Here is a 15,472-nt window from a genome sequence, read left to right as displayed (position 1 = left end):
AACAGCAGTATGATTCGAAATGTTAAAACCCTGATTTGGTTTTTTGTACACATCCAACCTGCGGTACACTAAGCAGTTAATCAGTACATTTTTAAGCTCTGGTCCATTTGTCACTAAGCTTCACGCCTTGAAACAGAATATTCATAATACTGCTAACCAACCCATGCTGCTTCTTGGATTGCCTGAGCCCTGTGATCATTTCTCACCCCCTCCCATGTTGGTTCTTTAATGTTCAGGGAATTTGTTGCTGCCTTTACTATTATCTGTATTCTTTCTGTTTTCATGACTCCTGCAATAAAAGGGACAGATCTCTTTAAAACAATCCACACTGTACTCTCTTTTAGCTGATCCTGCTGCTCGTCATGTTTCCTTTACCTCCCCCTCTCCTCTGATTCACCATCCTGGCAGCTTCTGCATACATGGTCTTGTTTTGTACTCTAACCTGCTGAATCTCTACCTGCTTCTCATTACCTGACATCCTCCATATGCCACACTGTGGTTGCTTCTGCCATTACAACATTTAGACTCCCCACATCTAGCACATCTTCTTCTTCCCTTACATGTCAGAGCAGTGTGATCATACTTCCGCACTTTCTTTGGGAGAATTTCTTCTTTAGATTAATATACCTCCAGTCTTTTTCAGCAATTCTCTGAAGACCTGTACTGTTAGTGCATCCTTCAATCTCCCACCTTTCAGATTTGCCTTTACTTCATCCATGGTGGCCTCAACTGATTTTGTCCCTCCCTTTCATTTCACTCCCTTATTCCACTTGCTTCCCTTCTCCACGTGGCTTTCACTTATCACTGTATGCTCTCCAACCTTTTTCTTTGCTCTCCAGTATTATGACCAACAGTTTCCCATCCCTCAAAACACTGGCCATTTTTACCTCTTTAACTTTTTTGATACCATAGTAAACCTTACTTGGCTCAGAGAGTGAACTCCATTCTCCTTGTTAAATCTGAATGTTACCTTAAGTTCATTTTCTTTGAGCCCCGTCTCACCATTTCCTCCCTCAAAGATGTTTCCAAGCATCTTTTACCACAAAAGAATTCCCTCTTTTCTCTCTTGATCTCGTCTTCTGACTAATCTCCATACTATCCTCGCTCTGGATTCTTCCCACTGTGAACAATCCACGGCATAGATGTGCCTACCTGCCATAATATGCTCTGAATCAAGAGCATTTACGCTTATTGTTGTGGAAAACACATTCGACATATGTCATCCTGTTTATTAGGCCAAAGCACAGCAGTTAAATAGTTAAGCCTGATGGTCTGGAGAGTCTGCAGTCAATGATTAACATCTGAGTACATGTTAGGTGACTTCCTTATCTTCAAAAATCAGAAAGTCTATCAAGCTCCTGAGCTCACTGTGCACAGAAAACAGCGCATGTTGACAGAAGAAGATAGAGATAAAAGCAGAAAATGTTGTGACAGACTCCTGACACCGAGGACCTCACTGGTCAGACAGAGGGGTGTGCTTAGCCGAGGCTTCACTTCACCTGCTGCCACCGTGTTTTATGCTTTCACTGCGTTTGTAACACTGCTGGGAACATGCCGTCCGTCTCTGTACCTCCACCAAAATGTCTGCAGAAACCGCTGGTGGTACCTCACCGCCACATGTTCGGACCAGGACCCTCCAATGTTCCTCCACGAATCTCAGATGCCGGGGCCAAACCTGTCATTGGACACATGCATCCAGAGATATTTGAGGTAAGTCACATTCAGGAAAAGAAGCATAACAGAAAAAACATGAAGTTAACTTTTATGAGCGGACTATACTCCCAACTGTGTAAGATATACACTTCAAAAACTCATAATAATCTTGAGCATTTCCATTTTATGCTACTTTGTACTTCTAATGTATACCAAATATGGTGCTTTTTACTCAACTCCATTTATTTGACAGCTTTAGACACTGGTTACATGCTGATTTTACATACAAACATGACCAACGAAAAAATGTAATGCATTTTCATTGACACAACTTAATCTAGTTAGTAGTTAGAATTAGCTCCACTCAGCTTCAACAGTAAAACACTGCTTACATGTTAATGCATTAATAGCATAGTTGATAGTAATATTATATAATAATTCAGCACTCTGAAAGGGGCGATTCTACATACTGAATATCATTGTGTATTTTACTGGCAGTACTTTTATTTACATGTAAGTAAGATTTGCATGCACTTTTAACAGTATTGCTACCTTTGCTCAAGTAAAGGATCTTCCACCAGTGGAAAATGTTGAACTGCAGTCATGCTATTTTGATTGAAAGTTTTTCTTCAACAAGCAACGGTGTACTTCTACTGCCATCTTTGTGAGCACCACTTTAAATGTCTTGTTTTGTCCGAGCAACAATCCAAAACCCGATAGTATTGGTTTTAATATCATTGATGATTGTGCACGCCAGCAAATAATCACATTTGACAGGTTGGAAAGTTGGAACAATTGTTTCTTAAAAATTACTTAAATGACTCAAATATCAGAAATGTTGCAGATTCATTTGGTGTCGATCGACAAATCTGATTTCTAGCTCGCTCATGACTGGGCGGACTTTGAGGGCTAACCTGTGTTAGGACCACTTTCAGTCTGCCAATCACTGAGGGCAACAGGGGCAAATAGGATTGTAATGAAAATTTCTATTCACCAACATTTGCTGGTTTTACATTACAGATAATGAGTGACATCAAAAGTGGAATCCAGTACATGTTCCAGACTCAAAACAAGATGACGTTAGCTGTGAGCGGCACTGGTCACACTGCTATGGAGTGTGCCATCTTCAACTCAGTGGAGCCCGGGGAAGGCGTACTGATGGCAGTCAACGGCATATGGGGAGAGCGAGCAGCAGAAATGGCTGAGAGGATCGGTAAGGCTGGTGGTATTCTATATTCTTCTGTCAACAAATCTTATTAAAAGACTAAAACCAAAAATGTATCAGTCCAGCTCTCAATACTTTCTCACTTGCTCGTTTGTGGCTTTCAACCCAAAACCCATCTGCTCCTACTGAAGATGCAGATCACGATATATAACTTCTTTTGAAAAGGGGCCCAGTAATCTTCTAAAACAGCTGGGCACTATAGTTTTTAGCAGATGTTACCTAAACAGAAGTGTACAGTGCATTTGTTGGGGACTATTGTCAGCTGCGGAGTGATACACATTTGGTGTGCTTGTATTTACAGCAGCAGCATTGTGAGTGTGGGACTGACTCACAATACACTGCAGTGTTCATCATGATGAGGGAACATGTCACCCAGTGCAACCCTGTCATGACATTTGTTGACAGTGATAAAAATACACAACACTGTTTCTCTTATACTTTGGAATCAGCATTAATTGATGGAATAAAAATGATTCTAAGGTGACTTAACCTCAGGTATCATACGTGTCAATCAAACAGGTGCCAGAGTAAATACTATTGTCGCGCCCCCTGGTGGCTTCTTCACTAATGCAGAAATTGAGCAGGTATCACTGTGACTCTACAGTTATCAGAAATACATTCTGTCAAACCTACAGCATGTATGATCACACTGTTATCCCGTCGCAGGCCTTGTCCAAACACAGGCCAGTGGTGTTCTTCCTTGCACACGGAGAATCCTCTACGGGGGTCCTGCATCCTATAGAGGGCATCGGGCAGCTTTGCCATCAGTAAGCTGCAGCGCTCACTCCTCTGTCGTTGTCACATCTGTAACAAAAAATACAGGATAGATGACAGCTATTCTGAAATGTGCCTCCAGGTATAACTGCTTGTTCCTCATCGACTCTGTGGCGTCAGTGGGAGGGGCTCCTCTGTACATGGACCAGCAAGGTTTTGTATTAAGACCTGATGGATGTTCCCGGCCTCTCTGGGACACCTGATGAAGCCACTTATTGTGCTGTAGTATCTCTTTTAATGACACCAAATACCTTATTTGTGGGTGTTTGTATTTGCAGAGATAGACATCCTTTACACGGGCTCCCAGAAGGTTTTGAATGCTCCTCCGGGTACAGCACCCATCTCCTTCAGTGAAAGAGCCTGGTGAGAGATGCAAATATCAGTAATACTTATGAATACATGTAGCATGTACTGAAGGTTGAATCTGTCCACAGCCAGAAAATATTCAACCGGAGGACAAAGCCTGTGTCGTTCTTCTTGGATTTGAATTGGCTGGCAAACTACTGGGGATGCGACGGCAAGGCATCAAGGGTGTAAGACAAGTTCTTTTCCTGCAAACAGGGACTGATTACACTTCAAGCTGTGGTGTCGTTTTTGACCGTACCTGCACAGTTTCTTAACGTTGCTCTGTTTTCTCCATGTCCTCTCTACAGATATCACCACACAGGTCCAGTCACTGCCTTTTACTCCCTGAGGGAGAGCCTGGCTGTCCTTGTTGAAGAGGTGGGAATGAAACATTTTGATTTTGCACCTTTCTAAATCCTTAACAGTTCTGTTCAGATAGTCATCAAACATAAAATACCCATTAACTAGCTTTTGCTGTGGGAACATGAATGCAACCAATATCAGTGTGATAAGCCTTAAATCCTGCTGCGGCAACATGTTGTTCTGAGCCATGCTAACAGATGGCCCTGGGGATGGCAAGATTGGTCTGTTGGTCGGTCAGTGCACTGCTCTGATCCAACCTGAAATATCTCAGTATCTACTAAACGGATTACCATTGGAATTTTTTACAGACATTCATGGTCCCCAGTGGAGGTGTCCTACTAGCTTTAGTTTGACCTCCTGACTTTTACTGTAGCGCCATCATTAGGTCAACATTTCAAGTTGAATACTTGGGTTTATGGCCAAATGCTGCAAAATTAATGAATTTAATAATTGCGTAAACAGTCAGCTGTTCTATCGTGTTTGCTGTCTATGTTAATGCCATGTTTCCTGTTAATCTAAGGGTCTGGAGAATTCCTGGGAAAGGCATCAAAAAGTGGCGGAGTATTTCCACGCTGGCCTGGAGAGCATGGGGCTCAAACTTTTTGTCAAAGAGAAGGTGAGTTTTACGATTATCATGTGATTTTTATAATAACATGTGGAAACATGAGTTAATGAATTAGGTAAATGCACTGATCCTGACTTAACTGGTTGTTACAGAAAGCAAGACTCCCTACAGTTTCCACTATTGTTGCCCCTCATGGATATGACTGGAAAGAGATCACAACCTACATCATGAAAACATATAATTTAGAGATTTCTGGAGGGCTTGGACCATCGGTTGGTTTGGTATGTGATTATCTGCCTATACACTCAGTTCTTTACTTCTTATGTATGCCCATGAAGAAGTTGCTGACTCCAGATGTGTTTGGCTTTTCCAGGTTCTGCGCGTGGGCCTGATGGGATGTAACAGCAGCAAGGCCAATGTTGACATGGTGCTGGCAGCACTGAAGGATGCTCTGAAACACTGCCATAAGAGCAAAGTCTAACATGCTGCTTTTGGATGCTGTAAAGATAATCCTGAACACTAGTGTGACAAGGAAGGGGTTGAGTGTGATAAATAAACAGCTATTCTCAGTAGTTATCCTGTGCAGTCCAATAGCTTTTTGATTAAGAACAGTGAACTTGTTTTCATAATGCTGAACTACCTTTGGTCAAAAAGAGGGTGATCTTAGTCTCTACTTGTTAGATTTGATTTTCAGTCTAATATAAACACATTCCACATGTACAGAAAGTCCTGTATGGTGGGCTTCTTTCATCATCACATGTAAACCTCAAACATGGTTCTGTTTTCTGTCCATATCCAAAACCAACTGGGTCTCTGACACTACCGATTATTGTATACAATTTGAACACCTTATCATTTAACTAAGGAGAATAAACACACCCCACAGGTTCTAGTATTTGGTATACTGCTGATACTGATGATATGAGTTTTATCCTGCTATCAGGACAACAAGAAAGGTAAATCACACGTAGACATAACAAGCTGTAACTGTAAATTGTGTGTGTCTCACATATGTTTGCAACTTTATCGCAAATACTTGTTGCCAACAAGGTGAAACTGAATTAAAAAATAACTGCTTTTTGTATATTCAGCGCATTGTCGATTCATTGTGCGGATTATGTGCAATAAAGTAAATGAAATATGTAATAAAATTTTATAAAAGGAGACAATATATAGGAAATAAATAAGTAAAAAACATCTACTACAATTAATTTGACTCTATTTTTCAGGATAATATCAAAAACAGTGTTTGTCATCCTAGTTTCGTTTATGTCAATAAAGTTGTTCAAAAAACAACAAACCAGACAGGAAGTGCGTCATCAAACTTCCTTGTTGACTATTTGCTTCAGTAAAAGGCGGGTAAGTGGTGAGAAGGAGCCTGAAGCTGTGGTTGTGCTACACAGAGAAGGGAGCTCGTCTTTGGTTCACTGTCAGCCACAGGACAGCGCTAGCAAACAGTAATGGCGTGTAAAAGAGGGGCGCTCATTGTGCTGGAGGGAGTGGACAAGGCCGGGAAAACCACCCAGTGCAGGAAGCTGGTCCAGGCGCTGCAGCTGAGCGGACGCCCGGCAGAGATGATGAGGTTCCCCGGTGAGCGGTGCTGATGTCCGTCACTTTTCCGCTAAGCTAGCTTAGCTGGGCTACAGGTGTGTAGCGTTAGCAGGCTTTTCCCTAACGGTGCTTTGTGTCTGTGTGTTGCTGCTTCTCTGGGCAGACAGGACCACTACAATTGGACAGCTGATAAGCGCCTACCTGGAGAAGAAAAGTGACCTGGAGGACCACACAGTGCACCTGCTGTTCTCTGCAAACCGCTGGGAACTGGTGTAAGACTTTTGCTTCAGCGTGGAAAAATACTCCAGTGGATCACTTCACAGAGGGAGCTGACAATTCACTGTAAAATACAAGCAGGGGAGGTTATCCAAAGTCATTAAATGCAGCATATTGTCGAAGTCAACAGTTGACACTTTTTCTAATGGCAGACACTTTGAGCTGTCATAGCAGGAAAAGCACAGGCTGTCTTAATAACACTAATGATGGCTGCAAAGGTCTTCAGTCAGACTGACCAGTCACAGTGTGCTTATTGTACTAATTACTCACCGTAGTTTCTACTTGCTCCCTTGGTTTTTTAATATAATACCTTAACACTGTTGTTTAAGGTGCTTAAAACATTCAGATGGTACATTTCAAGCCACATGTCCATCCAGAAACAATGTCCCAAATGACTGGATATCCTACAGACCTCACCAGCACCACTCAGAAGAAATGACTTAAGTCAGATTGTCAGTTACTGAAAATTTGTTTCTGGACATTTAGGGTGAGGTGTGCTTAAACAACCTGTCAGTCAACCAGTCTACATAAGATTAGAGTTGATCTAGAACTTTGGACAGATTTTGCACTTTTTGCCCCAAAACTGAAAAAAGTATAAAATGACAATGCTCCCCCTTTACTTTGTCACAGACCAAGAGCACTTTCTCTGGAGTTTTATATCCAGATACTAAGTCTCTCAAAATGTAAATATCAAACGTGATTGTCTCCTAAAGGATAAGTCAGGTGACATTTGATATTTTTCTTGTCAACACATTTCATGAAAAGACCAAAACCAACTTGACAACAATTGATCCTAGAAATATTCTGTTTTTGAAGCCTGGTGCAACTTGTTCTTCTGCCCCATATAGTTCCACTGGTGTCCTAAAACTATTCAAAACACGAGTGAGTCACACTGTTGCACTGTGTGACCTGTTCCATCACAACCATGAACACACACTGTAGTTTGTTTAGAGGCAGACATTCACACACCCACCTGGTGCCTTAAATACTCACTGAAGTCCCAAAGAAATGTTCAGTTTACTCTTGTTTGAGTAACACAATCTAAACACTAAAGTGGCCAGCTGGAAATTATTCAGCCTATTAAAAAAACAAACTATATATTTGTGACACATCTTTTAAAGGTTTAAGGGTTCAGTAGAAGCTGATGGGGGGGGAGTAGGTCAGCTAACACATTGTTGATTTGGGTCTTTTCATGGGATCTGTTGACAATAACAGAAATACAGATTACCAGCTTTATCCTTTAGAAACGAACAGAACTTTGAGTAATTGTGCTTCTCTGTAGTTGCCTTTATTAGCAATAGGATGTCATTAAGCCTGTGTACATTGTAACCTGCACTTTCTTATAAACTAACAAAATACTTCTGACCGCAGGCCTTTGATGAAGAAGAAGCTGGAGGAAGGCACCACTCTGGTAGTGGACCGCTACGCCTTCTCTGGAGTTGCTTTCACCAGCGCCAAGCAGGTGAGTCTCTTCACAGCTCTTTAAACTCTGCATGCACCAGACAGTGTTGTTATGCGTTTGACACGTTCGCCTCTTTCAGGGTTTCTGTTTGGACTGGTGCATGAAACCTGACGTGGGACTGCCAAAGCCCGACCTCGTTATGTTTCTGCAGCTCAGTCCAGCCGAGGCTGCTCTCAGAGGTCAGTTTGGGGAGGAGAGATATGAGACCAGTGTTTTCCAAAGAGCAGTTCAACAGAAATTTGAACAGCTGATGAAGGATCCTTCAGTCAATTGGCAGGTATGAAGCGAGTCTGGATTATAGATTGAGTCTTAGATGTCATTTAAATCACTATTAAACATCTTGTCATCTAAACTGTCTGTTCTAGACAATTGACGCTTCTCAGGAAGTAGAGGATGTGCACGAGGACATCACCACCCACAGCCTTAATGCCGTCAACGCAGCCCAGAGCCTGCCACTCGGAGAGCTATGGAAGTGAACCAGAACCAGTGAAACTGCTGCTTTAGATCGGCTATGATTCAAATGTAACTTCAGGCCATCTTGAAATTGAGGAGAACCATGGTTAAATATCAGATGCTGATTTTATTTTTATTTTTTATCCTCTTACATGTCTATTGTTTCACCTGTCTATATACTGTGTTGATTAAATAAATAATCTTCAAATGAACTGGTGTTTATGTTTTAGACTTGGCAAGGATACTTTGCATGAACAGTTAATACAACTTGTCTGCAGATTTGACTTAATTTGGTTTCATTACAGGCTGTTACAGACTTCAGTTATTAGTGATAAACCGCGTAAGCCATGGGCATCATGAACCATCGTGTTTCTATACAACATAAAATTGTTATGGCAATTTTACTTATGGAGTCAGGGAAAGGCACCATATCACTTCAGAATAAACATTTAAAGTGTTAAGACTCGAATGGAAACATGTATGTGAAGATGTGCATACAGAATTTATCCTGAGCTCCTGCTACGGCCTCCACCAGGCAGTCTCAATGGTGGATACAGAGAGCATTCAGTGGCTGTTGAGAGGAACGCTGTGTGACACACACTGACTACACCATTGGAGCTGGACTGGCTCAAGAGGACTCCAGTTAATGTTCATCCCACCAGGCTTCCCTTCTGATACAGAGAAGAGGCAGAATCTCTCGCCAGCTGTCGAGAACAGTAAATCATTGTCCGTGTGTTGTTCCTCACAGGGAAAGGATCTCAAACTCTTCATCCTCTGAGTCAAAGAACCGCTCCAACCTGTCCGAGTCCGAGAAATCTGTGAAGTGAGCGTCAACACGGAAAGACACAAAAAAAACTTAAATTTATTTTCATAATCTGAATTTTTGGAGTATATTTTGCACAATATGAATATGCAGTTAATTTACCAGGAGTAAGGTTAAGGGCATCCACGCTGACTAGGTGAGAGGGCTGACTGTCGACGAGCTCAAACATGGGCAGGCCCCCTCTGTTGCAGGACAGCTGGAAGAGGGGGGACATGGGCATTCGATGATGTACAAATTCCTCTGACAGGAAAATGTTGCTGTGTTCAACTGCGATAGACGAGTCGAGGGTGCAACAAAAGAGCAGTGTTCACAGAAACATACCCTTCTTATGCGCATACACCAGTCATCAAACTCGTCCTCTGTTCTGCAGAAGAAACCCTGGCAGACACCAGAACACAATAAGCGATGGAACATCTGAGTTCCTGTCAAAAGTTTTCAGCTTGCTCACATGCACGTTTAACAATGGGCTTTAGTTTGAGATACTAAAGCTCTGTGCTGTAAAACTGTCCAGCATTCCTACCGCTGCGATGGATGGGTCCAGTTCACAGATGTGCATGCGACAGGGTGGGTGCTGACAATGGTACGACTCATCGGGGACCTGACCATCTTCACATGGCTCCACAGCAGGCTGGGTGGTGTGTGGGTCTAAATAGATGAGTTCCTCTCCTGAAAAAATAGACAAGCGCGTTTAGAAGTGGGCCGTCCTCTCGGTGTAAGTAGGACTAATTTGGTGAGCATGAGTGTGCAGTGCACAGGTTATTCCACAAACACAGAGACCACACATACCGACATAACCAATGAAGTAATGGGCACTGTTGGGTTTTCCCCCAATAACTCCCAGGGACTGAGGCAGCATGAAGCATTGCTGTGAAAAGAGACAAGAGGGTTTATGTCACCCCAGCTGGTGCCGACTTTGCCTCTCTGGTAATTCACGTACCTGTTTTCAGAAATCTTATTGATTATTTATCCAATTTCCTACAAACAACCTATAGATGACATTTACTAGAAAACCACCTGCAAGGTCGACGTGTACGACACGTAACCTTGCATGTACTTACAGAGGTTTGTGGCTATGTGTGTGAGAGCACGCAGGCTGGTGCAAAAAGCATGCAGGGACCTTTGCACCTTCCTTAAAAATGGGAATCCACATTTAACCTCATGCCATATTATTTTATTACACTAACCTGACTATTGTGAGACAATGCAGTTGACAGAATGGACTAATCTGAAGTCTGTGCATCACCACGCTAGATGTAATGTAACTTTGACAACAAATGATGATAACACAGTGGAATTCATGGGGGGAAAAAAAAAAGGTGAATCTTAAGAATTACGGTTTCTTTAGTCCCTCATGCAATTAGGACTGACTGGAGAGAGGAGATGGAGCAGGAGGCCATGTTTTACACAAGGCCTACATGTCAGTACAGGGGAATGTTTGTGGATTCATAAAAATATCAAACATTAATTGTAGGTTTCTCATTTTGTAAATCAACTTTCCAGTGACACCCCCCATATTTCAGGACATAAGGGCATTATCTCTCATAGAGAACCTCTGGGATTGAGAAAACTAAGACTGAGATGTACACAACGGGAAGAAAAACGCACAAGTACCTCACCTTAAGGGTTTCGATGTAGGCCTCGTTTATATCGCTCAGGCCCAGTCTGAGGGGGATGAGCAGCACCAGAGGTTTCCAGAGAGCCGTCTCCTCCTCAGCCAGGGCACAGGCCCCCTCCAGGCAGCCATTGAGCTCCCCCACTCCCTCCGGTTCGCCGTACGCTCCAGCGATGTCCAGCCAGGGCATACAGAGCCGCTCTGCAGGGACAGAAATGAACATAAAAAAACACAAAATCTTAAAGAATTACTCCTGTCTGTGCAGCAAGAAGAAAACAGAAAAAAGATGGAGACTGGAGTGAAATGCTGACAGTGACCACACAGCTACTTTCTGTCAGCAATCCATTTATTGGACACTCTCCACTAAGACCTCATTCATCTCTCCTTTGTATATCTGCACATGGAAAATTACCAAAATACTGCAGTTAGATGAACTTGTTTTCTTCACTCCAACTAACATTTGTATTTGTTTTCGGACAGAAACTTAATATGAGTAATAACAATAAGATTTAGCTGAAGTGCTTCTTCTGTAAACAATCCCAGCACAGCCCTTACTACGTAGTTTAACTTGGAGTACAAGTTACTGGTAAGTGGACTGTAGTTGTACGGTGCCTCTCTAGTCTGTTCGACAACTAAACACAAAGTTGCAACACAGCTGCACTCACTGATCTCCTCGATGACCACAGTGTTGTCCATCGCCACATGTACGACTAATCTGCTCCACGTATCAAACACTGCAAGCTTCCTGAGAGCAAGACAGCACATAGAGACAGTCACTATTGTGTTGACTGACTGTTTGTAGCCGAGATGCGCTAAGAAACATACCAACGTGCCTGAAAGGGCAGCGAAAAAAAGAAAAGTGCAAGCTCGTAAACATCAGTGTGAATATTGCACATTTGAAAATATCCCAAAAAAATCTTTAGGGTTGAGAGAAAGGGGGTGCATTCAACACATTTCTTAGACCTCAAGGATACACACAACATGTTTGGGTGAGGATCACTGAATCTAAGTTAAGTACGTTCTACTTAACTTTGTTTACAAGAACACACTACAGGACACCATTAATCTTTAGATTATTGAGTAAAAATTCCAATAATCCTCTGGTATACAGTATTTGGCAGTTTTTGGGGTTTGGATTTCTGATGTATTGATATACTACATATTGAAAATAGAAAATAATTACATTAGTTGAAGCCCAAAACTATTGAATCTGGAAACAACTGAAACTTGTGGCTTCTTTGCAGCACTTACTTTAGAACCTGGGCAACTGTGTTTGGTCCATACCACTGGCCTATGGGCTTCCCCTCTCCAACTCCCATTTGGGCTGCAGCATTCACGAACAAAAAGGTAACAGTTTTATGCAAACTCTTTCAGGAGCCTGACTGAGTTCTTGGTATAATTAGAGAGGTTCGACAGTCACTACTTACCAATCTGATGGATGGAATAGTAGCTGTCTTTTTTGTCAATGAAGGCATTGAGAATACTGATGTACTCTTCTCTTTGTTTCTGGCTTTTGGCCCATCTCCAGTCTGAGAACAAAAAGCCAGTTATCGAGCCCGTTTAAAACAGGCTTTGTTTGGTATAGTCTACTCACTGGATAAGAGCTGTTAGTGCCACACAGAGATAATTCTGGTTTCATCTGAGGATAAATACTGTATAATCTATTTACAATCAAGGGAGATATTTTTTGATGTTATCTTACCTCTGCCCAAATGTCTATACACCAAGGCCTCGCCCAGGATCATCTGGCCGCACCGTAACATACATCCCCATCCTGTATCTGATGTCGGTCCTGTCCCACCTGTAACACATTCAAGAATCATGCATGAGATCTTTTGTAATTAGAAGTAAAAACCCAGATTACTGGAATCCCCACTCTCCTAACACACATCTCTTCACTTACCAATTGGTGGAAAGTTTTTTCTGTATGTGAACCACAGTCGTGATGTGACATCTGATAAAATCTCATCTTTCTCTACATGGAGACCAGAGATCACCATATTACATTACATCCACAGAAGAAAGTGTATGCTTGCCAATATGATACTCATTTCTCTCTGTCTTACATACACTTCATGTGTTACGGTCCTACCTGTGAGTGCATTGTATTCTTTCCCTAAGATCCACACAGGCTCTGAGGTCTCAGGAAAATCTTCAAACTCTCCAAAGCGAAGTGAGTCGTATGTCAAGGTAGCTGCAAAGGAGGACCAGAGTCAACTGTAAATCTGTGGGAAATTATAGAGAGAGACCGCTAACCACTGTTGCAGCCAATAAAAGCGAGGCTACCTGTCAGCGTGTAAAGATGGAGTATCAGTTAGCTGCTTGACAAGAATACCAGTCGCTTCCTAGAAGGATGCTCTCTATATAAGCATCTTTGAAAAGTATAAGCAATTTAAATATAGTTTCTGTGGCTTAAGCTGAGTCTCACTTAATATGCAACGGAGCAAGTGAAGGAGGAACCTCCCTGTGGGATAATCCAACTAACAACTAGTAGCAGCAAGTTTCAGCCAAATGCCTTTTGTAGTGAAATTAACACACTTTACTAAACAAGCCTGACACAAATAGGAAAAAAAATGTTGTCAATTTTTTTGCAGCAGAGGCCAGGATATCCTGACATTTTAGTCTATAGTAAGAACACCGCTCTATAAACTCTGAATCCTACACTTCCCATGATGCAACTAGAGTTATTTGTTGTACTCAATCATCACTATGACATCACTCTAGTAGTTTTCTGAGAAAAAGTTCCTCCAGAGCGACAGATGACATCTTGCATCCCTTTTCACAGGTTGAGTAACACTTGTCACGAACTGATAGTGTAAAATCAGTGGCGTGCTCCTTTAATAACAGGAGGATACATGCATGACTACACAAAGACGCAGTGGCAAAATCAGTATCTGATAAAAAAAATCTGTTAGTCTGGCTGCCTGTAGTGAGGATCTGCAGACTTTACACTGCAGTTAGAAACACTGGGCTCAAAGCCACGCAACTATAAAACTGAACACCACAGTAATACACACCATTTAAGGATAACGTCACGCTTCCTCTAGAGAAACATCGCGTTATGGCTGACTGGTGCCTGTTATTAATCACTGAAAATGCATTTACGCTTTTAATATAAAGTTTAAAAAAAAAAGATTTCTGGTGGTTTACACGGTCACATGACACGCTAACGTTAACTATGTAACTAACAGCAGACAGGAAAAGTTGACTAGTTAGCTCACAGTTAGTTAGCTTGGATACAGAAAGCAGTGATTTAAGGGCACGTAGCTACAGAATGAGGGGATGTACGTATAAGATAAAGCAATAAGAAGTCCGCCTGCTTTCTCTGAGTGCTGTTATAGTCTCGCTGCTTACCATAAAAGTCATAGCTAATAGCTTTCCCGGTGCTAACGGTAGCATAACAACTGATGTGATGGTGACAGTGCATCGACTGGGATGCTCATCTTGGGCGTAACATTACGTTAGCGTTCAGTTAACCCAAGGACAAAAGGCTATTTAATAGGTGTGAAAAACATCCCAAAGACATGCCATTAACACACAAGACATCTGGACACCGTACAGGAAGTTATGCGGATGTATAGCGAGCTGTCAACGAGGGGAAAGAGTGTGTGAGCAACAACAGCAGGCTAACGATAGTTAGCTGTTAGCTTTAGTCATCACTTTAGCAGGCTAACGTCACCGAGGCTACAAAGCAGTAAGGGTCCGTGTTGGGCTGGCAGCTGGAGCTGGCAGTCCTGTCATCACAGAGCAGGACATTTGTAGCCACAACATGAGGGTTGTGAATGATTCGTGGCAGGACTAGCTTGCTAACAGAGACAAAAACATGATATTTTACCATAAAATCTCGCTTACCTGCATCCATCCCGACGGTCTTCACCCTATCTTGTTTGTTGTTCTCTGCACTCTGCCCCGCTGGACCAATGGGAAAAGAGTCCTGCTGTGGACTTCTCAGGGAGGCGGGACGTTTCTAAAAACATCCAATAAGGCCTGGGACAGGGAGGGGCGGGGCTTATTTAGCTCTAACCAATTAGTAACAGCTGACGTATCCGTCCCGTTGAAAACACTTCACGGTGCGTTGACGGCACAGATAAAAACAAGCTTGATGTCCCTGCTGCCCCCTTATCTGACCATAAAGCAGTCACTATAAATATTATTTTCCTCCTACAGCCTTTGGTTGGTAATTAAGTTCATTAAAGTTTAGTAGCTCTAGCTTTATAGCTCTTTTTACAGATCAAAGTCACAAAGTGCTTCATAGGGGTAAAAGAAATATAAAAACAATATATATATATGATGAAATCATGAATAAGATTATAAAAACAGTAAAAGAAACAACAATCAGCCTTAAGAAGGAACAGATCTAAAACACACCA

The 15,472-nt window shown here is 42.1% G+C and overlaps 3 protein-coding genes across 4 annotated transcripts; 2 read left to right on the top strand and 1 right to left on the bottom strand.

Moving 5' to 3' along the window:
• Nucleotides 1–1,445: 1,445 nt before the first annotated feature.
• agxta (alanine--glyoxylate and serine--pyruvate aminotransferase a) lies at nt 1,446–5,895 on the top strand. The gene is made up of 11 exons (XM_070831934.1): nt 1,446–1,710; nt 2,674–2,866; nt 3,398–3,462; nt 3,545–3,645; nt 3,735–3,805; nt 3,931–4,015; nt 4,087–4,185; nt 4,306–4,375; nt 4,881–4,976; nt 5,078–5,206; nt 5,299–5,895. Exons 1-11 carry the CDS (start codon nt 1,552–1,554, stop codon nt 5,404–5,406), a joined length of 1,176 nt encoding a protein of 391 aa, XP_070688035.1. The 5' UTR covers nt 1,446–1,551; the 3' UTR covers nt 5,407–5,895.
• A 374-nt stretch (nt 5,896–6,269) lies between these two features.
• Nucleotides 6,270–8,879, top strand: dtymk (deoxythymidylate kinase (thymidylate kinase)). Its single transcript, XM_070832407.1, has 5 exons — nt 6,270–6,515; nt 6,640–6,748; nt 8,124–8,214; nt 8,294–8,491; nt 8,580–8,879. The coding sequence occupies exons 1-5, from the start codon at nt 6,386–6,388 to the stop codon at nt 8,688–8,690; spliced, it is 639 nt and encodes a 212-aa protein (XP_070688508.1). The 5' UTR covers nt 6,270–6,385; the 3' UTR covers nt 8,691–8,879.
• atg4b (autophagy related 4B, cysteine peptidase) lies at nt 8,775–15,031 on the bottom strand. 2 transcript variants are annotated; one of them, XM_070832406.1, is made up of 13 exons: nt 14,955–15,031; nt 13,195–13,296; nt 13,006–13,077; nt 12,805–12,903; nt 12,530–12,631; nt 12,354–12,426; nt 11,768–11,847; nt 11,107–11,303; nt 10,277–10,355; nt 10,011–10,156; nt 9,812–9,868; nt 9,593–9,686; nt 8,775–9,483 (listed from the first exon to the last, which is right to left on the bottom strand). In XM_070832406.1, exons 1-13 carry the CDS (start codon nt 14,962–14,964, stop codon nt 9,410–9,412), a joined length of 1,185 nt encoding a protein of 394 aa, XP_070688507.1. In that variant the 5' UTR covers nt 14,965–15,031; the 3' UTR covers nt 8,775–9,409. The 2 variants fall into 2 exon arrangements, 1 of the variants encoding a protein (XP_070688507.1); XR_011584363.1 differs by having other exon boundaries at nt 9,446–9,483; nt 9,812–9,854.
• Nucleotides 15,032–15,472: the final 441 nt, after the last annotated feature.

The sequence above is a fragment of the Pempheris klunzingeri genome, chromosome 6, assembly GCF_042242105.1.
Source record: "Pempheris klunzingeri isolate RE-2024b chromosome 6, fPemKlu1.hap1, whole genome shotgun sequence".
NCBI classification, from domain to species: Eukaryota; Metazoa; Chordata; class Actinopteri; order Acropomatiformes; family Pempheridae; genus Pempheris; species Pempheris klunzingeri.
This window is presented reverse-complemented; position numbering and strand designations above follow the sequence as displayed.